The following is a 27,966-nucleotide window of genomic DNA, read 5'->3' on the forward strand; positions in this document are numbered from 1 at the left end:
GGGGTAGCTGTGATTATGTCTTCTATTTCTTTGTCTGTGGCTGGTGCCAGAAGGGCTTGCGCATCTGCCTCATTTAGTCTGGGAAGTGTTAGTGACTCTAGAAAGGTGTTTATTTTACTTATATGTAGGGCTTGTTCTATCGGGGATGGGCGTTTTCTTAGATTGTACAATTTAGTATAGAAATCCTGAAATACTTTGGCTATTTCCGGCGTTGAAGTTTTTATCATGCCCGCCTGATCTTTTATTGAGTTAATATGATTTCTGGATTTGGCTTTTTTAAGAAGAGCCGTCATAAACTTACTCCCTTTATTCCCCTGAATATATACTGTCTGTTTAAGAAATAAATGCCTTCTATTAAATCTGGATTGCAATAGCCGGCTCAGTGTCCTTCGCTTTTCTATTAGCTCATCCAGATTGTTCATAACAGATGACAGTTTAGAAGCGTATTCCAGCTTTGCAATTTGGGATAGTAATATGTCGATCTCTCTATTCCGTTGTTTCTTGTGTTTGGTCCCTAGAGCGATAAGTATCCCCCTCATATAGGCCTTATGGGCCTCCCACACCACCGGGGGCTTGGGGCCTTTCTCTCCGTTTAGTCGGAAATATTCCTCCAAAAGTTCCGTTAATTTAGCCCTATCCTCCTCCCTGTCTAATAGGGTGTCGTTAATTCGCCATATCCATTCTCTGGGGCCATCGCTTGCTATAGTTATGTCTAAGTGAATGGGGGCGTGGTCCGATATTGAAATCACGTCTATTGCTGCTCTAGTGATCTTTGACAGAAGAGTTGTGGATGTAAATAAGTAATCCAATCTTTGGTACGACCCATGTTGTTGTGAGAAGTGGGTGTAGTCCCTTGTTGAAGGGTAATGTGTGCGCCACACATCTACCAGTCCAAGGTCTCCGACAGCTTTAATGAATTTGCTAATACGTCCCTGTGAGACCTGGGATCTGCCCTTAGATGAATCCAGATAGGGGTTCAGGGTATGGTTCCAGTCACCTCCCATCAAGATTTCTCCACTGGCGAAATCTTTGAGAATTTTGACTTGCTTAAGTAACCATTCAATCTGGTGGGTATTGGGAGCATAAAGGTTTGCTATAGTGAGTCTGACTCCGTTGATCGAGCCCTTGACAAACAGCGCTCTACCCTCCTGATCCGAATAATCCGCAGAGGGAATAAAATTAACCGACCTGTGGAAGAGGATAGATACCGCTTTGAAGGCTGAAAGGGGGTGAGAGTTGTGGAAAGATTGCACAAACTGTTTCCCTGGTAAGGGGAAGTGTTTGCCCCCCTTAAAATGTGTCTCCTGAAGGAGTAATATTTTTGATTTATGTTTTTTGACTAATTGGGATATTCCATACCTCTTTTGCGGCGTGTTGAGCGCCCGGACGTTGAAAGAAGTGCACCTCAGTACCTCCATGAGTAGAATCCGACCAGGGAGATCACTGTGTCACCGGTCGCGTCGGGCAGGGCAAGCCCGTGCCGTCTTACTTGATAAGCTCCGAGTTGCAGTCCGGGTTGAGGAAGCGGGATTGGACGTCGGAGATCCGGAAGAATCTATAGTAAAGGGTAGGCTGGGAAGAGGGGGGGGGGGGAGGGGGGGAACACACGTAGGACTGAGGGGATAGATATCACAAGACAGTACAACAATTAAGCGATGAAAGAATAAAATAATAAACTAGCTCTGTTAACTTTCTCTCACTTTGCTAGTGAGAGACGAACGTGGTCTTCCTGAGACCTGGTTACGTTCGTGAATGTGAGGCAGAATTAAACTATAGTTTAAACCTTTATAAACTTTAAACTCTCCGTGCCTGATCCGGATGAGGCGGTCAGACATCCCTTTTCCGTAGGGGTTCTTTTTAGGCGCAGTCTTTTGAGGACCGAAAAGTCTGAGGTAATCCAGGGGGGGGGGGTCAGAAGGAAAAAGAGAAAGAAGCAGGGACTGGACGGGGCCATCCATTAACTCCATGGCGCCCGGAACCCCGGAAATCCCCGAGTGAGCCGTGAAAGTCCCAAAGTTCTCTTACCCAGAAGGTTTGTGGAGCTGCCCTGGGTGCAGCTTTCAGGTGTCAGTCTCTGCGGGCTCCTCTCTCTGCTTCTTCTTGTTCTTGCCCCTTGGTGATTTCGTATTGGTTACCATATTCCAATTTTCTGCGGTTGGCAAGGTAGGTAAAGGAGGGAAGTCCGGTAAGGGGAGCCAATTGGGGATCTCCATGGGCTCGAGGTCCAGCAGGTGACAGCTGTTGCGCAGGTCATCAGGCGTTCTAATGTTTATTCTTTTGCCTCTGTGGGTCACACCCAGGCCAAAAGGGAACAGCCAGGCGTACCTTATATTTTTTGCCTTCAATGCTTCCAGCAGGGGTCTTAAAATCCTGCGTTTGGCCAGCGTGGTGGGAGAGAGGTCTTGGTAGAATTGGATTAACGCCCCTTCATACTGTAGGCCCCTCTGAGTTCTAGCCGCTTCTAGAATAGATACTGCATCCGGATATGAGAGCAGTTTGCAGATTAAGTCCCTTGGGGGCTCCTCTACAGAGGGTAACGGGCGCAAAGCTCTATGAACTCGCTCTATCACTATGCTCGCTGCTTTGTCTACACCCAGCAATGTGGCGAAAATCTCTCAAACCACCTTAGGGAGGGCCTCCGACGCCCAGGATTCGGGGACCCCCTTAATGCGCACATTACTGCGTCGGATGCGATTCTCTAAGTCTTCCTGTTGCAGAAGGGCTTTGTTAAGATGTTGGTGTTGTGATTGCAGGGCATGTGCGAGTTCCAGTGAGTGTGAAGTTATAGCTGCAGACGTTCCCTCCAGGTCCTCCACTCTCCTGCCCATGTGCCTAACTTCTTCTTTGATTACCGTTAGGTCCGCTAGGACTGTGCTCATAGCCCTAGCGATGAGATCCCTCATAAAAGCCCTGGAGACTCCCTGCTCCTCTTCTCCCTCAGATGAGGACTCACCCCCTCCTGCACTGCGAGGTCTCAGCTCCGCTGCCGGCCCCATCTTGATAGGAGCGCGGGGCGAGCGTGCAGCTCTCTCCCGGAGGTACTTTTGTAGGTCTGCTTGTCCCCGTGCCGGTTTTGGAGTTCCTGAAGACTCTCCGCTCCTTTCTTTTGTAAATTTACCCATCTTGGGGTCTGATGGCTGTAGCGGGATGTCTGTAGTACAGCCTCAACGACAGAGCCGCTCTAGCAAGCGGCCATCTCTCTCCGCGGTCAGGCTCCGCCCCCCGGAAAGGTTCTCCTTATACCGTGGGTCGAGCAGTGTGTACACCCAGTAATCCGTAGTGGCCAGAATGCGTGTAACGCGAGGGTCACGAGAAAGGCATCCTAACATGAAGTCAGCCATGTGTGCCAGGGTACCTGTACGCAACACATGGCTGTCCTCACTAGGAAGATCACTTTAAGGATCCTCCTCCTCCTCCTCAGGCCATACATGCTGAAAGGATGACAGGCAAGCAGCATGGGTACCCTCAGCAGTGGGCCAAGCTGTCTCTTCCCCCTCCTCCTCATGCTCCTCCCCTCCTCCTCCTCAACGCGCTGAGATATAGACATGAGGGTGCTATAACTATCCAGTGACATACTGTCTTCACCTGCCTCCATTTCCGAGTGCAAAGCGTCTGCCTTTATTCTTTGCAGGGAACTTCTCAAGAGGCATAGCAGAGGAATGGTGATGCTAATGATTGCAGCATCCCCGCTCACCATCTGGGTAGACTCCTCAAAGTTTCCAAGGACCTGGCAGATGTCTGCCAACCAGGCCCACTCTTCTATAAAGAATTGAGGAGTCTGACTCCCACTACGCCGCCCATGTTGGAGTTGGTATTCCACTATAGCTATACGCTGCTCATAGAGTCTGGCCAACATGTGGAGCGTAGAGATCCACCGTGTGGGCACGTCGCACAGCAGTCGGTGCACTGGCAGATGAAACCGATGTTGCAGGGTCCGCAGGGTGGCAGCGTCCGTCTTGGACCTGCGGAAATGTGCGCTGACCAGGCGCACCTTTCCGAGCAGGTCTGACAAGTGTGGGTAGCTTTTCAGAAAGCGCTGAACCACCAAATTAAAGATATGGGCCAGGCATGGCACGTGCGTGAGGCTGCCGAGCTGCAGAGGCGCCACCAGGTTACGGCCGTTGTCACACACGACCATGCCCGGTTGGAGGCTCAGCGGCGAAAGCCAGCGGTCGGTCTGCTCTGTCAGACCCTGCAGCAGTTCGTGGGCCGTGTGCCTCTTCTCTCCTAAGCTGAGTAGTTTCAGCACGGCCTGCTGACGCTTGCCCACCGCTGTGCTGCCACGCCGCGCGACACCGACTGCTGCTGACGTGCTGCTGCTGACTCATCTTGATTGCGAGACAGAGGTTGCGTTGGAGGAGGAGGGTGGTTTAGTGGAGGAAGCATACACCGCCGCAGATACCAGCACCAAGCTGGGGCCCGCAATTCTGGGGGTGGGTAGGACGTGAGCGGTCCCAGGCTCTGACTCGGTCCCAGCCTCCACTAAATTCACACAATGTGCCGTCAGGGAGATATAGTGGTCCTGCCCGCCTGTGCTTGTCCACGTGTCCGTTGTTAAGTTGACCTTGGCAGTAACCGCATTGGTGAGGGCGCGTACAATGTTGCAGGAGACGTGGTCATGCAGGGCTGGGACGGCACATTGGGAAAAGTAGTGGCGACTGGGAACCGAGTAGCGCGGGGCCGCCGCCGCCATCATGTATTTGAAAGCCTTCGTTTCCACAAGCCTATACGGCAGCATCTCTAGGCTGATCAATTTGGCTATGTGCACGTTTAACGCTTGAACGTGCGGGTGCGCGGCGGCGTACTTGCGCTTGCGCTCAAACAGTTGCGCTAGCGACGTTTGGACGCTGCGCTGAGAGACATTGCTGGATGGGGCCGAGGACAGCGGAGGTGAGGGTGTGGGTGCAGGCCAGGAGACGGTAGTGCCTGTGTCCTGAGAGGGGGGTTGGATCTCTGTGGCAGGTTGGGGCACAGGGGGAGAGGCAGTGGTGCAAACCAGAGGCGCTGAACGGCCTTCGTCCCACCTTGTGGGGTGCTTGGCCATCATATGCCTGCGCATGCTGGTGGTATTACGAGTAGAGCAGAAATAGAACGCTGTAATTAAATGTGCCGCTTATTGGCCTGTGGTTGGAGGCTGACTTCGCTTACGGAATGCACAGCAGAGCCAGGAAAGAATTTTGCGCAAGCCTGCTATAACACTTAGCTGGCTGCGTATGAATTAGGACAACTACCCCCAGCAGAGAAGCAGTACACTGAGGACGGTCACAGGCAGCCCAAATAGAATTTTTTTCCCAATTTTTTTTGAAAAAGCCCACTGCCTATATAGACTGTATATGTCTTCTGTCCCTGCCTCACCACTACTGGCCCTGGACTATGTAAAATTACTGCAGACTGTTTCACTGTGGACAGGAATACAGCGGTGATGTGACGGTCTACGCAGAGCCAGGAAACAATTTTGCGCAAGCCTGCTGTAACACTTAGCTGGCTGCGTATGAATTAGGACAACTACCCCCAGCAGAGACGCAGTACACTGAGGACGGTCACAGGCAGCCCAAATAGAATTTTTTTCCCAATTTTTTTTGGAAAAGCCCAAAAGCCCACTGCCTATATAGACTGTATATGTCTTCTGTCCCTGCCTCACCACTACTGGCCCTGGACTATGTAAAATTACTGCAGGACGCAATGCTCTGCACGGCCGATATACAAAAAAAAAAAAAAAAGTGCAACACTGCAAAAAGCAGCCTCAACAGTACTGCACACGGTCAGATGTGGCCCTAAGAAGGACCGTTGGGGTTCTTGAAGCCTAAAATAACTCCTAACACTCTCCCTATAGCAGCTCCACCATCAGCAGCACTTTCCCTGAGCTATGTCAGAATGCATCTGTGGCGAGCCGCGGGGGGGCCGATTTATATACTCGGGTGATACCTGATCTCGCCAGCCACTCACTGCAGGGGGGTGGTATAGAGCTTGAACGTCGCAGGGGGAAGTTGTAATGCCTTCCCTGTCTTTCTATTGGCCAGAAAAGCGCGCTAACATCTCAGAGTTGAAAGTGAAAGTGAAAGTAACTCAAACATCGCGTGGTACTCGTTTCGAATAACGAGCATCTCGAACACGCTAATACTCGAACGAGCATCAAGCTCGGTCGAGTACGTTCGCTCATCTCTAGTTTTTATTGCAGAAAAGTGGAAAAACAGAATAAAAAAATAGGAATTTTGGTATTGTTGTAATCTGCAGAAAAAATGTAGTGTTGTACTGTGTCATTTATGCTCTATAATTAACGCCTTAGAAAAAAATCTATGGCGGAATTGATGCCATCATAAAAAAAAGAATAAAAGTTTTAAAATGTAGTTTATGTACCCAAAAATGGTAACAATAAAAACTACAGTTCGCCACGCAAAAAACAAGCCCTTATACAGCCGCGGCGATGGAAAAATAAAAAAGTTATGGCTTTTTAAAAATGGAGATGAAAATTCGCCAAAAATTGTTGCATCCTTAGGGCGCATTCAAACGACCGTATATCGGCAGCCGGCCGATATACGGCGTCTCTCTCTGCAGGAGGTGGAGGCTGGAAGAGCCAGGAGCAGTGCTCTGAGCTCCCGCCCCCTCTCTGCCTCCTCTCCACCCCCCTGGACTACTTTCAATGAGGAGAGGTGGGATGGGGCGGAGCTAATTCCCGTTACTTAGCCCCGCCTCCTCTTATTGCAAATAGTGTAGAGGGGTTGAGAGGAGGCAGAGAGGGGGCGGGAACTCAGAGCACTGCTCCTGGCTCTTCCAGCCTCCACCTCCTGCAGAGAGAGACGCCGTATATCGGCTCGGCGGCCAATATACGGTCGTCTGAATGCGCCCTTAAACCCAAAATAGGCCAGGTCCTTAAAGGGGTTCTGACATGAATAATTTTTTTATGCTTTAGCAGCCATTGTTCCCTGGTGTGCCTAATGGACCCAGGGAACCCATGGTTTAATGGCTGCTAAAGCATAAAAAGATAACACTTACCTGTCCTTCTGTTGTTGTTGACATCGCGGGGGTCATCTCCCGGCAGGCGCTGTTCCTCCTCTTCTTCCTGCAGCAGCCGCGCCGCTCCGAGATCGCGCGCATGCGCAGTGGAGAGGTGCCCTCTGACAGGAGTCAGGACGGGCTGCGTCTCCACTGCGCATGCGCAGCACTCCGGAGTTCAGCCGGACGGACGGGCCGCCCACAGCAAGCACTGCTTGTGACGTGCTTGCTGTGGCCGGTCCGTCCGTTGACCTCGGAAGTGCCTGACGGACGGACCAGAGCAGGAAGCGGTCTTTTTGACCGCTCCTGCTCTGATTTAAAGGCACAGAAGATGATGCCGGCTGCAGGGGACATGCCTGGCGATCGGGCCAGGCCAGGCAAGGTGAGTACAACTTTTTTTTTTTCATGTCAGAACCCCTTTAAGGGGTTAAATACTATTGCCATAGTTAAACACATCACTACTGTTTCCACTATGTGGACAGATGGTCTTGAGGTACATATTTGAACTAAAAGCAGGGGTATTGCTAAAGGCTGATGGGCTCAGATGCAACAGTTCAGCTCGACCAACCCATGTACATTGCTTGGCTATGGCCCGTCTTCCGCCCCGCAAAAATACCTGCAAACATATATATTATGTATCAGACAGCTTATTGTAAGAGAATGATTGGAGTCAGTTCACCTCTAAGAGCAGGAAACATACTGAGGGATTTCTGACAGACAACCACTCAGGGGCTCCCTGCAGTAAGTGGAAAAAGCAGCACATTGTCTGTCATGTGAGTATTCAACACAAGAAGTGCCGTCTATGGAAAGCTTGTATGTCATTGTTTATTACACTCCCCCCAATTCATAAACTGTAGCATAATGCTAAATCTGCGATACCTCTGGAGCAAAGCCCAGTGATGTTAGTGGTGAGGGGGGCCTTGGACCCCCCTAGATTATGGGTCCCGGTGCAATTGTGATCCCTGCAACCCCAATTGCTACACCACTGCATATAAGATTTGTGGCAATTTACTGGGGTTAAACTGTATCTAATCCATGATGTATCTCATCCATATCTTGCAGGGTTAACACAAGATCTCACCACAGCCTTATGGATCGGGCTCAATAGTCTGGACTTGAACGCTGGCTGGAGATGGGACGGTGGAGGTCCTTTCAGATATCTCAACTGGCTTCCAGGTGATGATTGAGATTGATCTCTAGATAGTAAAGTATTGTGTAAGGAGCAGGTGGACATGTGACAAAAACACAGACAGACTTTAAAGAGTCGAAATCGGGCCATCCCAATTCACGATTATTTTTTGAAAATCAGGTTGGACACTCCCGACATGAATATATCAATAATCGCTCACCACTAGTGTCTACCTCCTCTCACTATACGCGGTACAGAGGTAGCAGTTGCCGTGTGCCTGAAGGAACCCAAAGGTCCCACGTTAGCCACACAGGTTGGATATGTGTTATATCTGCCCCCGCAGAGGGAACGACACTGGGGATGTTATGGGGTGATTTTGAACATGATTTCAGATTTATGAAGAATAATTTGACATACAAAATCTAGTATATATCAATGTATTACATGAATGACTCTCATCTAATAATATAATATCTACTAGAAGAAGCAAAAACCAGAGCACAGGTTGGACACGTAACTCAGATGTTCTGCTTCCTTTAGGAAATCCATCCGAACAATCTGGAGTAAACTGTGTAGTGGTAAATATTGGGAAGAACACAAAGTGGGAGAACAAGGAGTGCAAGGAAAAACTGGGCTATATCTGTAAAAAAGTCCCCAGCAAGTCCTCTGAGGTCCCGTCTTCAGGTAGGAAACAGTCATGTTTGTAATAAAGAAGCAATAGACTGATTTCAGTCATGAGATGGAAAGTCGTCATCATAGGACAGTTGTTTCTGGCAGCTTCTGACAGTAATGTGATCGATTAGCAACCTCTCACCAGCCTGAAATGGCTGCAAACACAGAACAATAGAGCTTTACAGCTCCACTTGAGTTCAATAATTGATATATAATTCAGTATGCTCCCCCTAGTGGTGACTGCAGGCTACTAAATCATTTAATCCTATGGCTGTGTGAAGGGAAGCATGTACACAGGGAAACATACATGTATGTCCTTACTCCCGAAAATAAATAATTGTATATTCACACAGAGGCAAAACCTTATAAAAGTTCTGCGGCGATTTTCGCAAAGAGTCCACTAATCTTCTTCGTATGAGAGTTAATTGCTTAACTCTGGCACAAACATTTTAAAGATCCCACTGCTGCCACTAATTTGTCACGGAGAAATGATCGCTCCAACCGTTGCGCCCAATTTGTCACGGCAGAGTCCATTCGCTCTAGTGGGATTGCGAGTGGGGAGGTGCCAGGCTACAGGCGGATTTGTAACCAGCTTATCTAATGAATTGCAGATTTATTCTGAAAAAAGACTAATAGTGCAAATATATATATATATGCAAATAATATACAAGAAGGGTGTTACGCGGGAGTATAAGGGTATACTGCTATGTGTGCTGCTGGGATCTGTAGTTCTAAGCTTCCTAGCAGCACAGCCCTCAGGGTTAATTGATTGAGCTGGCTGGGTGTGGTACTTCCAATCTCCTGGGTCTGTGCTCACATATAAACCCAGCTCCTGTCAGTCTGTCTGGGTCCCAGTGTGAGCAGTCATGTTACTTCTAGGGTCTGTAACTTGTTATTGTGCTTGAAAACTGCTTCAACTGTGCTTGAAAGTAGGCCTGTGTCTCTGTGCTTCCCTAGAGATGGTTTGGACACCTGTAGTCCTAGTCTGCAGCACATGCAGCCCCCTTTACAGGTGCGGCCTTCAAACGTATTATGTCTTGCTCTGTGTGTCAGTTGGTGTAACTTGACACGGTTCCCGATGTCAGCTTGTGTAGCTGACTGTCTGCTCTGTGTTAGTTGGTGTAACTTGACACGGTTCCCTATGTCAGCTTGTGTGGCTGACTGTCTATTCCCCCTGGGGTGAGGACACATAGATTTGCTGTGAGTTTCATCTGTGTGCATGTGAGCTCTGGGTGGAGTCTGTCTGGGTTTCATTATATGTTGCAGTTGGCTGTGTGCCCTGTGCTCTGTCCTGTTCCTGATGCAAGCTTGCTGTGTGATCTGTGTCTTGCTGGTACATGTCTGTTTGTTCGTTTATATTCTGTCAGTTTTGTGTTAGCTTGCTGTGTGACCTGTGATCTGTGTCCTGTCCTGTTGCAGCGCTTTGTGTGAACTCTGTCCGGTTCTGCTGGACTCCTGGTTAGTGTGGGGACTAGTGGTATAGCCAGGAGCCGTGAAGTGGCCCGTTAGCTTCCATGTTTTGTACACCTCACCCCACCCCCTTTGAGGTCATTGAGAGAAGCGTGGATTAAATGCATATAGAGCTGTGCCTGACACACTTCCAGTCATGATTTAACTATTCAGCGATACCAAATATGACACAGAAATTATTACCAGGTAGGTGGATACACAGTTTGGGGGTGTTCTGGTCCTCGCACCTCAATGAGTTTAAATGTGTTTTGTTCAGCTGGTCTGCCCAATTCTGAATATATATTTTATAATCGGGCTAGGACCTTCACACAACCAATAATCTTTATTAAAAGATTTTCCTTAATTTGCGTCCCGGCTCCACAATGTCTGCCAACTCCTAGGTGAATGGTTTTCCTTATGGCCCTTGTACATGCAAAGATAATCTTTCAAATGACTAAAAGATTGAAAGATTTAGCGATCTATTTGCATAAAGTGTTAATGTCCATTAATAGCCATTAATACCTTAAGTCTTCATTTGCATATAAAATAACCTCTAGCAGTTGTTTGCAGAGCCCAGGCTGTGTTTAAACACATGCCCAGCTGTGTAAACAGCTGCTGACACATTCCATTGTTCACCTTGTGGCTTGTATAAACATGCCAGGAGGAGAACATAATGCACTTTATTGAAAAATGTGAGGAATACATTTAAATGGAGGTGTGAACAACAGATTTTAAGTAAACCAAAATCCATTGTTCAAATGTAAAGAGCATGATGCCCACAGTTACATGTCATAAGTAATTCCTAATTTTCGGCTATTTTTATGAATTTTGAGTGATAATTGTTGTGTGTAAAAGGGCTTTTACACTTCATTAACAAGTAAATGGTCACACAATGTGGCATCCTCATGCTAATCCTAAGCAAAACTGACAGGTGGAGAAGAGAAAGGAAGGGTGGGGGGGGGTTACATCACAGATCTGGGTAATGGCAGAAAATGGCCTTTCTAAATGCGAATACCAACAGGCAGGAGTGAGGAACTGGGTGAGGGGCCGACTGAAAGCTACAAATGCAATCTAACTACACATAATGTATGACAATATAGCCAGACCTGACACATAAAATGGATGACACACAAACAATGGCTGACAGCTTACCAGTCTCTATATCACACCTTCCCCTTTTGGATGGGCAATAATGGTTAATCTCTACAGATCACTTCAAAAAGCCCATCCCTGTCACCTCGTCGTGATGGGACAGTGCGTCTGCATTGCCATGTTCACTTCTTTTTCGGTGCTGAATGGAAAAATCACATTGTTGAAGAGCTAGACTCAGTCAGAGGAGTTTGTCTTTTGCCCCGCAACCTGGCATAACCAACAATGGTGAAGTTGTGCCCATAGAGATGCCCATAGGCATCCCTCTTCTGGGGTGGTGTAGGCTACCTCCCTGGGTTGGAACTTGTGACTGAGATATAGCACGGAGTGCTCTTCTCCATCCAAAGGCACTTGGCTGAGAACAGCACTAAGGCCACATGCATTGACATCAGTCTTCTCCACAAACCTCTCGGCGAAGCCTGGGGCCTACAGGACTGGGGCACTGGAGAGTCAGTTTAATAGCTCTTCAATGTGAGGCATCAGATAAGTATCAGATACTGTTATGGCATTTACCCTCCTATAGTCCACGCAGAACTGAGTCGTCTGGTCCTTCTTGGGCACGCGGACTATAGGGGAAGCCCATGCACTCTGGGACTTTTGGATGACTCCCAGAGGCAGTATCTGCTCAGCTTCCAGCTTCATATCTGCCTGCACTTCTAGGGAGACTCAGTAGGCAGACTATCTAACTGGGGGCTGGGTCCCAGTGTTTACCTTGCGAACTATCAATTGGGCGTTCCCAAGTTTCCTGCAGCTGGGACTGTTGGTCCCCAGAGAGCTGCAGGTTGAAATCTGTGTCCTCAAAGGATCCATCCACCTAAGCGGGTGCTAGCAGACCTCTCCACCAGGACCTCTCCCTCGTCAGATGCAGAGGGGGGTTTCCCCGTAAGGTCCCTTAATGCCCTTAGGGTGGCTTCGTCAAGCACAGCAGCCTGGAACTCTTGGCGTGGTACAGCCAGAAGAAATGTTAAGGTCGATACCATAGCAGGCTCCTCCGGAAGCGGCTCAAGGCCATCCTCTATCCTGCTGGATTGGGGAAGCCGAGCATCCGGAAGGAAATTGGGTCCCTGCGTTTCAGGCACCCTGGCTGTGGGTGACAACAAATATGCCAACCAGGCCTTGGGGGAGGTCACACCCCCTGTCTATCCTGACTGGCACACCTCTGTACCCGAGTGGATCTCGGTACTGCTACTACCCATCGCACAACACCCGGAGGTGGGGCACACAGACCTTGCAGGGGTGGAACCCACATCATCACCACATGCTTTCTTTGTTTTGGCACTCACTGTTATTGGTGGATCCTCAGAGACACTGCACGTGGGTGGCATCACTGAGCTCTGTCGTATTACAGGTGTATTCATTGCACAGGAAATCTCAGTGAGCTCGGGACAGGTGCATACTGTGCCAAAAATGACATTGCAACACCCATCTGGCGCATCCATGATCTCCACAGGGTCATGCATTGCAGTGACCTCATTACTCACTACACATTGCACAGGGGGCCGGAGCTTGAGGAGTCTGAGGAGTTTTGTGGCATGTAATGAGCCATTACCTCCCCAAAGTCTGTCCCCAGTAAAACATTGACTGGGATGTTTTTCAACACCCCCACTTCTTTCATCCCACTCCCCGCACCCAATGAATGTACACACGGGCCATTTGTAGGGTAGGGTGGCTGTCCCCAATTCCCATCAAAGTCATAGTCCTTCCAGGAATTTTTTTTTTTTTTTTCAAATCAATTTTTATTTAGTTTTCTCATACAAAAACATAAATCGTACAGCGGCGACAGTATTCTGAAATAGCAGCGACTTCTACATTAGCGTACACGCGTCTGTGAGCTAACTTCATAGGTGCCACACTATCTTGAGAGTGATTAGTGTAATCAGAACTGATCTGTCTTCTGTCATCAAAGGTAATTCTGTCCTGAAGGGACAGCATAAAAACGGGCCGTACAGAGAGCATAACAACATGGAAAACATGAGTAACATCTCAAACTACATTTGTAAGTACGGGGGGGAGGTACGGTGGGAATGGGCGGGAGGGTACCAGTCGGGGGGGGGGGGGGGAGCGGGGGGGGGGGCGGCGGGGGGAGGAGACCAACCTTTAGTTCGCAAAGATGTCCAAGAGCCTCAAACTCCTCCAGGGGTTCCATATCTTAATGAAATTAACGTGAGTGCCCCTGTTCCAGCTCAATAGTTCTTCCAGGTTATAAATTCTATCCACTCTTTCCTTCCATTGTTTCATGGTGGGGGGTGTTTCGCATCGCCACAGCGAGGGGATCAGAGCCTTTGCAGAGTCTATGAGAAAGGCTATAAGCCTGTCCCTGCGGGGTTGGAACATCGAGTTGGGCTTCCACAGTAGCAGCACCTCAGGAGTAAGGGGAAAGTTCGGCTTTATCCTACCCAGCACTCCCTCCACTCCCTCCCAGAAGGATCCCAGAGATGGACAGCTCCACCATATATGCAGGTAAGAGCCAGTCTCTCTTTTACACCTCCAGCATATGTCTTGGTCAGCTAGTTTATATGCGTGGAGCCATTGCGGGGTCTTGTACCACCGCACAAGTAGCTTATAATGGGATTCCTGGGAGAGAATGCAGGGGGAGATACCAAACGAAGTGCTTAGTATAGATTTGATCTCATCCTGGGTAAACACTATATTCAACTCCCTTTCCCAAGAGGAAATGAACGTTGGCTTACTCATAGATTGGGGGACGGTATAGTTTTTACGGATCAAAGATATTTTCCTTGAAGTAATATTTTTACTGCTCAAGATGCACTCAAATGGTGACAGAGGTCTGGTGGGTTTAAAGGTTTTAATAAAATCCCCTAACGTTCTAGTTAGTGAAGCCTGTTGTAGAAATGAGAAATTGTGATCAGGCAACAATGTTTGTAGAATCTCTGTGGGTCGGAGGTGGGCGTGCGTCTGTAGGTCCCCTACACAGAATTTGTCAAGTTTCTTCCACCAAGAGATGGTGGCGGGATCTGATCTAAAGCCCATTAATTGATGAACCAGGTTAAGCGGGGTGACTGGAGATGGGGTTGGAGCTAATCTGCTCCTTAGGCCATCCCAAACTTCGCAGGGGCCTCTCAGAAGGGGATTAAAGTTCTTTGCCCTATAGCTGTTTTTCTCTGGAAACCAGAGCGTTTCCATTAGTGATTTCCCACTCTGTCCACTCGCTAGCTCTGGGAGTAAGGTGTCTTTTATTGGGTAGGCCAGGTTCATCCAATAGCTTTTCTGAGCTGCTCGGTAGTAGTCTGGGATGCTAGGGAGATCAATGCCACCCTCTGCCCCCCTTCTGATCATGAGGCTGTATGCCAGCCTCGGTCTTCTTTGCCTCCAGATGAAACCCGAGAAGACTGTACGTAGGGTTTTGAAATAGCTTGATGGGATGTGTGTAGGAAGCATTCTAATCCTATAAAGGATTATAGGTAGGATATATGTTTTTAGAATGTTCTTCCTGCCAAACCAGGAGATAGTTGGAATATCGTAAGCTTTCAGGAGATTTTTTATTTTATTTAACATTGGTGTAAAATTTGTCAAGAACAGATCTTCAGGTTTTTTTGTTATTGTGACCCCTAAGTAGTCCAATGAGGTCTCCGACCATGTGAATGGGGAATTCTGTTTTAGAGTTCTAAAGAGAGTTTGGGGTATAGATATATTTAATGCGGAGGACTTGTGGAAGTTTATTTTGAAGTTTGAAAATTCTCCAAATTGGTTCAAAAGTTCCACAAGTCTGGGTAGGCCCTCCTTCGGATTGGTGATTAAGAAGACCTTATCATCCGCGAAGGCCGCTGAAGACAGTCTTCTATCACCTAATAGTCCCTTAATATTCAGGTCCAGTCTGATTTGGGTTAGGAGCGGCTCTAGAGTTAGAATAAATAGGGAAGGAGAGAGAGGGCATCCTTGACGTGTTCCATTTTTGATTTCAAACGGTTGAGATAGTCCGTCATTTATTTTTATTCTTGCATGCGGATTGGAATAGAGCGAAAAAATGGCGGACACGAATTCTAAGGGGAGTCCAAAATTAAGTAAGACACTTTTCATGTAGGCCCAGTTAACCCTATCAAACGCCTTTTCAGCGTCAGTTCCTATAAAGGCGAGAGGGATATTATGGCGCTGGGCGTACTGGGCCGCATGAAGAAGCCTATGGCAATTGTCTCTGCCCTCTCTCCCCTTCACAAACCCAGCCTGTTCCTCGTTGATCAAGCGAGGGAGGAACTTCTCCAGTCTCCCAGCCAGGAGCTTCGCCCACAGCTTAGTATCGAAGTTGATGAGAGATATGGGCCTGTAATTGCCGCATATCGTGGCGTCTTTGCCTTCTTTATGGATTAATGTGAGTTGGGCTTCCTGCGCCTGTTTGGGTAAATTAGCTCCGGATAGGAGGGCATTAAAGAGGTCTGTTAGCCTTGGGACCAGGACCTGTTGGAAGGTTTTATAATAGTCCAGTGTGAGGCCATCTGGGCCTGGGCTCTTGTTCGGAAGGCACGCAGCTAGAAGTTCTTTTACTTCGCATTGTGAGACGGGGGATAGAAGTGAACTTGCTTCGTCTTTATCCAGTTTGGGCATGTTCAATTGGTATAGAAACGAGTCTATTTGCTCCCTAGTTTTGGTGGCCTCCCCTGCTGGCCTAGATCTTTGTAGATTATATAAATTTGTATAGAAGAGTTGGAACTCTTTGGCAATTTCTGGGGTAGTCTTGGCTAGCCTCCCAGAGCCAGTTTTGATGGATTTAATTAAATTTTTCATTTGTGATTTTTTAATTAGGGACGTCATAAATTTGCTGCCCTTGTTTCCCTGAGCATACACCACATGCTTCATAAATAATGACTTTTTGTTAAACCTGGATTCCAAAACAACCCATAGCTCTCTTCTTGTTTAGTCTAATTTTGTTAAGTTAGCGCTTGTTTGGGAGAGTTTGGCCATCAATTCTAAAGAAGCAATTCGAGTGAGCATATCATCTATTTCTTTTTGTGCCTTTTTTCTGGTCCTGGAGCCCAAGGCTATCAGCAGGCCCCTGGTGAAGGCTTTATGGGCCTCCCAGACCGTGGGGATGTCTACCTCTCCGTTCAAATTAAGGAGGAAGTATTCCTCGATTGCCTTGGTGAGGGCCGCATTATCCTTATCAGAATCTAATAGAGATGGGTTGAGCCTCCATCTCCATTCTCTGCTGATATATTGAAGCGGGCGCAGTGTGATATGAATTGGGGCATGGTCGGAAACCGTCATTGGTTCCACTGTAGCTTTTATAAGGGATGTGAGGAGGCTGGAAGACACGAGGAGATAGTCCAACCTCTGGTAAGAGGAATGGACCTGTGAGAAAAAGGTAAAATCCTTCGCTGAAGGGTGGAGTAGGCGCCAGGCGTCAACCAGCCCCAGTTCCTGTAACGCCCGGCCCAGCCGCCTCCGTTTTGTTTGCGGGATCTGGGAGCGGCCTACCGAGGAGTCCAGCAATGGGTTTAGGGTGACATTGAAATCCCCCCCCCCAGAACTACATACCCGACTGCAAAATGCTTTAGTACATCTAATTGCTTCAGCAACCAGGGAACCTGTTCTACGTTTGGAGCATAAATATTTGCAATGGTGATTTTTGTATGTTCTATGGAGCCTTTCAGAAACAGCACCCTTCCCTCTTTATCAGAGTACTCAGCTTCACATACGAAATTTATCGATTTATGAATCAGTGTAGAGACTCCTTTCGAGGCAGAGGTGGGGTGGGCATTGTGAAAGGTCTGCGTAAAATTTTTTCCCGGCAGTGCGAAACACCTATCCCCCCTGAAATGGGTCTCTTGAAGAAGGACAATTTTTGAATCATACCTTTTTAAAAGGAGAGCCACATTGTGGCGTTTCAGAGGGGAGTTGAGGCCCTTGACATTGAACGACGTAAAGCGTAGATCTCCCATCTCTGTTGGTCTGATATGCAGAAGAAGTACTCAGTAGCTGAAAAAAAAGATGATACAGTTAATCAGTGAAATCCCCGCTGTGGCAGGACGTCCCCCCCTCCGCCCCGGAGAAGAGGTTTTAGGGAGTATAGGAAGGAAAAAAGGGAAAGGATAGTTGGAGAGGAACACCAGTTAACTACTGGTATTCTTTATATTAACAAGTAATGTAATAATGTGGGGGATCAACAGGATCCCGAACCCTCGACTATTAAGAGGGCGAGTTACGATAGACACCGTTGACAGTGGCTGATCTTGACAAGTCAAATTCAAAACACAAGTTCGACTAGCCTGATCTAGCAGGCACCCAATGCGGTTGTCTAATTAATAATGGGCATAGGGTAGACAGCGTAGCTAGAAGATCAAGGGGCCATCTCTGGTACAATTAACTTACCAGGGGGCAAACCAGGATCTCCCTAGCTTAGCTCGCCTCCCCTTGTCCTATTCATCATAAGCGAAGCTAAATAAACTTAGTAAGACCAGGGAGGCTCCTTCCTCTTAATCTACACTTGCATAGAATATGAACATTTAAATGAGAGGATAGGTACCTCCTAACAAGTGGAGAGAGTATAAAAGAGGACAGGAGCAGGAATAGAGATGAGAGAGGGAAGCGGCCGAGAGCCACATAGCAAAAGAGCAAAAGCAGGTAATAGCAATTGTAACCACAACTGTAATCCGTCAGGTGGCGAAGAGAGGAGAAGTCCATCCAGAGCTTCTTTTTTGAAATATACCGAGAGGAGGGAATTCCCTCCCTCAAGTGTCCATCTCTGTGGTTTCTTCCCTGGACTTCTTTTTTTTTTGGTTTTTGGTGATTTATGGCCATATACCGGCTGCCAGCTTTCCTGTGGGGTTAGTGTAGGAAACTTCGGTAGCTCTGGTAAGGGGAGCCAACCCGGAAGCTGTAGTGGTTCAATGTCCAGTGCTTGCCATATTTGGTGCAATTCCTCCGGGGAACGTATGTTAAATTTTTGGCCCTCATGCGTGAAGCTCAGTCCAAAAGGAAATAACCACGCATATCTGATTCCTTTCTCCCTGAGAACCGTCAAGAGTGGGCGTAGGGCTCTGCGTTTCGCTAACGTCGAGGGCGCCAAGTCCTGATATAGTTGTATTGGGACATCAGCATAGCATAGGTCCTTCTGTTGCCTGGCAGCCCTTAGTATTGCCACTGCGTCCGGGAAAGTCAGTAATTTACAAATTACATCCCTTGGCGGTTCAGTTGTTGGGGGAAGTGGTCTAAGCGCTCTGTGGATCCTTTCTATGACCACCGAGGAAGCCCTTTCTTTTCCCAGCAAGGTGGAAAATATTTCACTGGCCACTTTTGTTAAGCAGTCACTAGCCCAAGACTCAGGAAGGCCTTTTATGCGTATATTACTACGGCGATTTCTGTTCTCTAGGTCTTCCTGTAGGATGAGTGATTTATTAAGTTGGTCATGCTGCAGCTTCAGGATTCTCTCCATCTCGCATGAGTGCAGGACAAGGGAGGCAGATGTAGTCTCCAGCTCCTCTACTCGCTTGCCCATATGTTTGAGGTCTTCTTTGATTTCCCCTAAGTCAGTTCTCAATGGGAGCAGGGACTGTGAGAGCAGCTTTCTCATAAATGCTCTGGATACCCACTCTCCCTCCTCTCCCCCCCGACGAGTCTCCGTCATCCCCCTCCTTACTGTGTCGGGCTGCGGCTTCATGCGCTGGTGCCATCTTAGGTTGAGCATGGGGTGAGCGGGAGGTCCGCTCCTTGAGGTAGCGCTGAAGATCGGTTTGCCCTCTCTGGGGTCGCGGAGTGCTCAGGGAGTCTCCCCCTCTGTCCTTACTCGTTTTGCCCATCAAAGCTGCTTCTAGCCTCTGTTATCAGCCGCTGTGGGTGCCGCTGGGACGGGGGCCTGCACTTAGCCCTTCATCTCACTCAGCGGACAAGTTCTGTCCTGGAAACGGGTCTTTGTCGTATTTTAGAGCACCACCGAAGGGGGCTCCTTTAAAAATTCAGGCTGTGCCTGTATTGGGGAGGGTTCTTTCTGTAGTTTCCCCTCTCCCAATGGTTCCTGTCAGAAGGGTGGGGGCTCTTCTGAGGGGGGTGATATTTCTGGGGGGGTGGGGGGGGGGTGTGGATGTGCCAGGGGGGGGTTGATGAGGCGAGGTGGGAAGTGTGGGGCTTGTTGTTCCCCTAGGATGGGAGGTCTGCTTAAGTGAGGAAGTTTCCAGTATGTCTTCCTGGGAGGCTTGGTCTTGCAAGTAGTTTGCAATCACTCCCTCACGTTCCCGCTTCCCAGCGTTCGGGGGGGGGGGGGCACCGCGGATCTTAGCGCTGCCTGCACCTTCCTTCTGACCCCTCTCCCTCCGGTCCTCTCCCCTCTGCAAACCTCACCCCCCTCGTTTGGGGGCTCTGGATGCAGCTGCTGAATGTTTTTTCACCGGCGCGGCGGCGTCTTTCCGCGCTCGCCCTCCACTTCCGGTCCGCTCCGGCTCTTAAATCTAGGCCCCCGGCTTCACCCCTGTGTTAGGCCTCAATGCCCGATCGCAGCCGAATTGGTCCCGCGACCTCTCCATCCGTTCCTCAGGCTGTGGAGCAGCTATTGCTACTGATGAGCGGAGCGCAGGTGTCCCAGGAGTCCCCGAAAACCGCTGCAACCACACAAACTGCAGGAGCCCAGGGAATCCGCTGCCGCTCGCTCCACAGGCCAGGCCACGCCCCCCCCTTCCAGGAATTATGTACATGGCGGCCACCAGTTCAGAGCAGATGGTCACCTCAGCGTCCCACCTTATGGCAGGAAAAATATCTGCGGGTATCAACAGGAGGCCTTGAGGGGAGAGAGGGAGCAGATCCCCCTGAGAGTCTAGGAACATGGGTGGGGGAGATCTGTCAGAGTTACTGTTCTGCTTACCCCTTCTCAAGCTGGTTCCACATTTCCACAGCTCCAGCTTCCGATTGGCGATGTAGTTGGTGGCAATCCGGGCTGCTTGAGCCAAATCTTTGGACTCATGGTCCATGACAAACTGGTGGATGTTGGCCGTACCAGTCTCCAGGAACTGTTCCTTCAGAACCATATCTTCCAGGTTCTTAAACGCGGGAATTGATCCACTGCTGGATCAAGGCTGGTTTGATGACCTCGTAGTCACCATCCTGCTCTCAAGGAATCTTTGTAAACACCTCCAGGGCCTTGCTCTTAAGCCCTGTAAGTCCCTACTAACAAAAAAAAATTATATATTCGCGCTGAATCAAAACCTTGTAAAAGTCCACCAACCTTCTTAGTACGAGAGTTAATCGCTTAATTCTGGCAGAAACCTTTTAAAGATCCACCAATTTGTCATGGAGAGACGATCGCTCCAACCATTGCATGCAATTTGTCACGGCAGAGTCCGATCACTCTAGTGGGATTGTGAGTGTGGAATCACCAGACTACAGGTGGATTTCTAACCAGCTTTCACAGGGTCTTGCCACAGGCAGACTAAAAGCACAAGTCACCCCCTTGATCCAGTCCAAAGCACTCCAGCACTCTACAATGCTGCAAGCATACATGCTGCCACTACCAACATTTTCTCAGGTAGCTAGACATCAGATTGAATTACCACCACAATCTCTTCAGAGTTTGAATTGGTTTAAAACGGACAACACTTGACTAATAAATTGCAGATGTATTCTAATAAAAGACTAGCAGTTGAAATATAAATATATATATATATATATATATATATATATATATATATATATATATATATATATATATATATATATACACAAAAGGGGTGTTACACATGAGTATAAGGGTACACAGGTGTACACACACTAACAGTGCTTAAAATAAAACAGAAAATAAAATAAAGAAACCAGATTTGGGATTTTCGCCCCAAGTTCTACTTTCACAATGTCTGCAAGAAGCCAACTCCTAGGTAAACACTTTTCCTTAGATTTTATTAAGAAGTAAATGGTCAAACAATGTAGCATCCTCATGCTAATCATAAACCAAACCGGCAGGTGGGGAAGAGAAAGGGAGGGGGTTATTTATATCACAGCTCTGGTCCAGGGTAATGTCAGACAGTGGCCTTTCTAAATGTGAATATGAGCAGACAAGAGTGAGGAACTGGATGAGGGGTCGACTGAAAGCTGCAATTACAACCTAACTACACACAAAATGGATGACAATATAGCAAGACCTGACACACACACACAAATGGATGACACATGCAAAATGGCTGATAGCCTACCAGTCTCAGTATCACACTAAGTATTCAACAAGTTTTGTAAAATACATCAGGTTCTCCTTCCACACTCATTTGCTGCTGTTTGCACCTTGCTGCATGTCTTTTAGATCTGATTTTCAAGGGGTCTTCCCTATTTTGCTGCTGTCCTGCTATTTGCAATCCGTTATTAGGCAGAGTGTGTGTAGCAAGTCTAGGATTCTGCCAGTAATGAACTGTCCTGGACTTCCTTCCCCTGATGTTGCATTGCACTGTTTCTAGTCCAATAATCAGGGAGGCAGTATCTGAATGCACACACCTGTTTTTCCAGTATGATTCAGGCCTTTAGAGACACTCTGGACAAATGGTTAGTAAATCCACATGTATAAGCAGGAGAGGGAGAGACTATAGAGATCGTTACCACAGATCTGTCAGCCTGCAGCCTGTGTGTGCACGGGAGCTTCCTGTGAAGATATCCCCTCCCCCTGTTGCTATGGAAACATCATTGTTACTACAGAAGCTCTGTACCTAATGACAGAGAGTGGATTGCGGAGAAGCCAAAAGGCAGACTCTTAGTAGCAGCCACTTCAAATGTGACTTACAGAGGTAAAGCAACCACATTTTTAATGGAAGTATATTACAGAAATGATGAGAATAACACAAGCTAGTAGATGAGCAGAAGTTGTCTGAAACGTTAGTGCCCCTTTATGGCTAAAGCCCACTTGCAAAACCAGTTTTTGATCATCTCCACTAATTTCAGAGGTTCTTGTTACAGGGACCAATGATCGCATCTCTTGTCCATCATCATGGATTCCTTATAACGGATACTGCTATTACCTGGTTAGGGACAGAAGGATTTGGAAGGACGCCATGTTATCTTGCAGGAAAGAAGAGGGTGACCTTGTAAGTTTGCACAATATTGAAGAAGCAAGTGCTGCTGCCTCACAGTTTGAGTTTGGTAAGTATGCACAGGTTCACTATCGATACCATTAATCTTAAAGCCTACTTAAAAGGGTTGGTGGAAGGAACCTTTTTTTCACTGAGAACTGCAAATTCTGATCTCTAACTGTAACACACACAGTCATCACAACATCATGGAGGACACTAGAGAAGTACTGAGCAGTGTAAATATAATTTCAGTAGCTAAAACACAGTATTACTGTTAGGTGCAGGCAGTGTCTTTTAGAAAAGATCATTGACTTCTCATTTGTGCATATTGTATCAAAAAGCCACAATTTTGTGGCATGTGCTAAAATTGCAAAAATTTGACCCTTACATTGGCTTACATTGGCCCTGCCCCTTTTTTAAGTACATAGGGCCTAGCATTAGGGGGTGTGGCCGCAAGTCGTTCTTTAAGAATTACTATAATTTATGTCTTTTTAGAGCGCTATGATATTACAGGATATAGACATTAGGGGTTGTTGATCTCAAATGTTGATCCAGGGATTACTCTGGCTGCTATTATGGAGTCAGGAAGAAATATTTTTGCTCGTTGGTTATTTTTCTTGCCTTCCTCTGGACCAACAATGGGGGTGGAGGTTGAAACAGACTGAACTAAATGGGCATTGTCTTCATTCATTCTAACATACTATGTTACTATTGATGACCTATACTGAGGATAAGCCATCAATAGATTACAACTGAACAAGCCTATTAAGTGTTGGATTAATGTTTGCTACATCTGTAAATATTTCTTCTAGGAGATGCGGAGTATGTCTGGATAGGACTGAATGACTTGAAGACTCAGCTGTTTTTTGAATGGAGTGACGGATCCCCAGTGACATATACAACATGGCAGAGAGGAGAGCCATCTCACCTCAAGAGCGAACAAGAGGACTGTGTTGCATTATCCACTAAGGTATGATACTCTGAACCCGGCATTAGCACATTAGTCGGCATTGAACAATTTGCTCCTCCATATCATAGTCTAGCGGACTGCATTCTATTAGGGTTTAAGGTGATTGCGCCTGCCCTATCGCGATTGTGCCTGTGTCAACTGTGCCTGCTCTGCAGCATATCAGGTATTGCATTTTTTGGCTTTTTTCAGTGAATGACACTCTGAACCCGGGTGGTGAGTTCAATGGAAGTGTTTAAACAAAGGCTGGACAAGTATCTGTCTGGGATGATTTAGTGATCCTGCGCTGAGCAGGGGGTTGGACCCGATGACCCTGGAGGTCCCTTCCAACTCTACCATTCTATGATTCTATGATTAAGATGTTGTAATTATTAACTGGCTGGATTAAATCACTGATATGTAATCTTATACATCAGTCACTCTGATACTAGCAATATAAAATATCACATATTGTTACACTGCAGCTTCAATGCTCACAATATATCCATACACAGCATGCATGTAGCCTTGGTCCATCACACACTGGTGTATTATGTGATATCACTGTGTGAAGTGTGCCTGTTTTTTTATACAAATGTATACAGCATCCATCAAACTCCATAATATACCTGTCTTCAGTAAGCTCCCTCTAGTGGTGGCTGCAGGAAGCTAGAAAACTATCTTCACACTGTAAAGTGATGTAAAGCAGGTGATCAGGACACTGTACAAGTTGCTGGTAATGATCTTTGGTATATGTGATATTCACATCTTATAAATTCTTATACAGGACGGACAGTGGGCAGACATGATGTGCGAGAAAACGTTTCCATATATTTGCAAAAGAAAACCGCTGCCAAATGATCAAAAGGAAGTTATCAATCTGAACCCTGGATGTGATGAGGTAACGTAAACATTATGTGGGTGACTTATCTAGTAAAAACAGACATAAAAAGCTGCAAGTCTAGATTGTGAATTTTTTTAAACTTTTTGCCATGTGTGCCTGTGCATGCAACTTTCACATAAAAGTGTCATAGTTTTAAACACCCGTCTTAATACATTTCACTCTATGTGGGGAAAGAGGTTCTTTTGTAAGGACAACCTGCCCATGTGCCTATTAGAGCATATGGGCATGATAGAGTGAGATCCCTGAAAAAGAATGTGTCTACCATTGATGCCTAATAATCATGTATTAGATGGTTAGCCAGACTCTTTTTATGGGTTTCAACAATCTCAATGTAGTTACAAAGTATTCTTATACTATATACCTAATTTGTTGCTGTTCCTTTTCCAGTAGTTCCCAGGGTTCCGTACTGTCTGCTGCTCTTCTTACAGCACAATGACATATCAGCCAATATACATGACCAGTCAATTGCTCGCTGCAAGGACTGGCTTTTGTGGACAAGTCTAATGTGGTCATGTGATCTGCTGGCTGCAGGTTGCTTAGAATTGATTTTATAGTTTCCATTTGTTACTTCCTCTTTTGTATGAAGTGGTATAAAAATCTCACCCTCCAATGGACTTTTGGATCAGGAAAATTGGGGAATAGATTCCACATCTTCTGTTCTGCTGCGGCACGTCTGCTAGTGCTCCTTTGGCTATGTACTCTGTGATAGACCTTCCCAGTACTTGTCTTTCTGTAGGCAACAGACCAGTGTGCACAAATCAGCTCACAGGAGGGAATGAGAATTCTGTAGCGTAATCAACTAGAACTACAAGGGGGTGCTGATCAGCATTGAGCCTTACCCAGATAAAAATGATCTAGGAAGCTAAACCTGCCCCACTTTTCTACATATTGCCCCAGGATGTCAACACACTTGGCACATCTCTACTGCAGCTTTTAAGTCCCTGCAAATAGAATTCTTCCGACCGCTCATTTGCAGCATTAGTTGCCTCCAAAACATTCCAAACTTGTCGCTTTAGGCGGTTTTTGGGATTAGGGAATAGATGGTAGTCAGATAGAGCCAGGTCAGACAAATAGTTTTGATGGGACATCAGTTGAAAACCTAAGGAGGTCATTTTTGCAATACTGGCACCTGCAGTGTGTGACTGGGGAATTGTCACACAACAGGATGACACCTTTTGGAGACCTTTCTTCAATGTCTTTCCTTAATATTTTGCCTCCGCTTTGTCAATACTGAACAGTAATATGTTACATTGATGCTTGAACCATCCTTTGGGACGTAGTCCACGAGCAGAACTCCCTTTTATACTCTGTGGCCTTCTGTTCTCACATATAGCACCTTTCAGGGATTGCGGTTTATTTAGTTGTCGGTTCTTTTCTTATTAATATAAAACAAAACAAAAAACAAAACTGGGTAACAACAAATACACACATTACGTGTCAGCGACTTCAAAATGTTATTCAAAGTCACCAGTCCTGCCGCTATGAATTTCTTGCAGGCCTTAAACAACTAGTAGTGGTTTTCTGCAAACTGTAAAGTTAGCTGAAAAGTTACATAAAATTACACTAAAAGGTGAACCCAAAAAAATGCTAAAAAAAAAAATAAGCAAAAAGAAAAGATGAAGAAAGCAATGGGTAACGGGATGTGTCCGTGGTGGAGGTGATAGAGAATGGGCCAAGTTCAAGCAGCTCCCACTGAAGCAACAGCTCCATGTTCTGCAGGAGGTGGGGCAAGCCTACTGCTATTCCTTGGAAGTGGTTCTGCCTATGCATTTACACCCGTTGGCCATGAACACCCACGTTCTACTTCACCTAGTGCCCAATTCCACCCACCCTCTGAAGCAGTCCACATGGATCAGTCTGAGTAGCTGTTTGATCATTCAGTGTCATAGATGTCAATCGGGTAGTCCAAACAACTAGAGGGAGAAGACCAAGACATTGAATGCCCTAATGCCCAACCATTTGTTACCTCCATAGAGGTCAGCTTTCCATAGGCAATGCAGCTCAAATGTCTTCTTTTTAAGACTGCTTTCCTTCCTGCAGACTCTTTCTTTCCTGAGAATAAGGCTGACATGTTTCAAGATATAGTATATCTTGACTTTAACAAAGCATTTGACAAAGTATCTCATACCATCCTTATTAGAAAAAAAAAATCTGGGATTGACAAGGCAACTGTTAGGTGGATTCACAACTGGCTGAGTGATCGTACTCAAAGAGTGGTCATAAATGGCTCCAGATCGAATTGGAAGAATGTGTCAAGTAGCGTATCACAAGGCTCTGTCCTGGGCCCAGAGAGAGAGAGAGAGAGAGAGGATTAAAAAAGATCTAGCAAAGCTTGCCCAGTGGGCGGCGACTAACAGAATGATATTTAACAAGGAGAAATGCAAAGTCCTACATCTGGGCAAGAAAATGAAAAAAGCACATTCAGAATGGGAGGAATTGGGCTAAGCAGCAGCACATGTGAAAAAGACTTGGGTATACTGTAACGCCCCAAATGAACTTACCGTAGGTATGGCTGGAGGTATAAACTTTGTCACGGTGACGCCACACTCTATTTGGACCCTCCGGACGATGATGACGCAGAAATAACGGAGACCAGTCCAGCTTAGTTTAGCAATCTGAGAGTGAGCAGATTTACTAACTTTGGAACTTTTTAATAACAGGTTAATTTTACAATCTTTAGGAAAGGTATTTACAACAAATATTCAAGAATGCAGCATTATTGATTCACTGATACTCTATCTTCAAAGCTCTCTTATATTACCGAAGATTTGATTTATCAAACAGTTTTCTCCACTATTGAATTCCGATGAACAATTGAATTAGATTTAACTGTAGTATTAGATGAGGCAGAGAAAAAAGTGTATGTATATATATATATATATATATATATATATATATATATATATATATATATATATATAAATCCGGTCTTGAGCTTCACCGGGTAGCTATAACTCACTGTTTAGGTGAAGCTGGACCTCTGAGAGGATCTTCTGGATTCTCTGCTGTAGATGCCAAGGGAGCTGGTTTGATCACCACTCTCGACCTTGGGAACGATAACTGATGAAGTACTTCTCCTTGCCGACTGCGGTAATTGCAACCTCTCCTCACTCGCTCCTGGCTAAGTCTAACTAACTGCTCTGCGTCACTTCCTTTTATAACCTCTCCCTCTCCCGCACTCTTGCATAGGGACTTCTATGTTTGCTTCCCAGCCTTGGGCTCTGCACCAGCAAGATTAAACCAGACTGTCAGTCAATGGAAGGCCAGCTGACACCAGAGTTGAGCTCTTTGACTAGAGCAGAAGGGGAGACACAGGGTCTCTCCTACAGACGTCACCTACCGGATGCAAAGACGGCATCCAGACAGGTGAAACAGGACAAGTGTACCATGAGTGTTCTGCAGGGCCTGCTGGGTCACTACAATACTAAGAGATCACAGACTGAACATGAGTAAACAGTGTGATGCAGCAGCAAAAGGAGCAATATTTTAAATTGAAAGATTTATCTTATTCATACCCTTATTAATAGAAGTACCAATTTGGCCAGCTTTCAGGTGGGAGAGGGCCTCTGATCGATCCGTCTATTATGTGATCAATTCATTTTGTATAGAAGCGAAGGATACCACACTGAGTTATAGGCCTGCATTGTATCATTTTTAATTGCAAACATCATTTTTCATAGGAGCAATGTGCAGACACCATAGACTATAGTGGGAATGCTAGGAGACCTCCAGCACC

The 27,966-nt window shown here is 46.7% G+C and overlaps 1 protein-coding gene across 1 annotated transcript in view; it reads left to right on the top strand.

The window, feature by feature from the left end:
- The window catches only part of LOC136587226 (macrophage mannose receptor 1-like), a 353,431-nt gene that overhangs the window by 22,067 nt on the left and 303,398 nt on the right, over positions 1-27,966 (top strand). Inside the window, exons 5-9 of the mRNA XM_066585783.1 lie at positions 8,056-8,169; positions 8,663-8,806; positions 22,268-22,450; positions 23,193-23,350; positions 24,114-24,227. Of these exons, the coding sequence (XP_066441880.1) occupies positions 8,056-8,169; positions 8,663-8,806; positions 22,268-22,450; positions 23,193-23,350; positions 24,114-24,227 (713 nt within the window). The remainder of the gene's footprint in view (positions 1-8,055; positions 8,170-8,662; positions 8,807-22,267; positions 22,451-23,192; positions 23,351-24,113; positions 24,228-27,966) is intronic.

Source organism: Eleutherodactylus coqui, chromosome 12 (genome assembly GCF_035609145.1).
Source record: "Eleutherodactylus coqui strain aEleCoq1 chromosome 12, aEleCoq1.hap1, whole genome shotgun sequence".
NCBI lineage: Eukaryota > Metazoa > Chordata > Amphibia > Anura > Eleutherodactylidae > Eleutherodactylus > Eleutherodactylus coqui.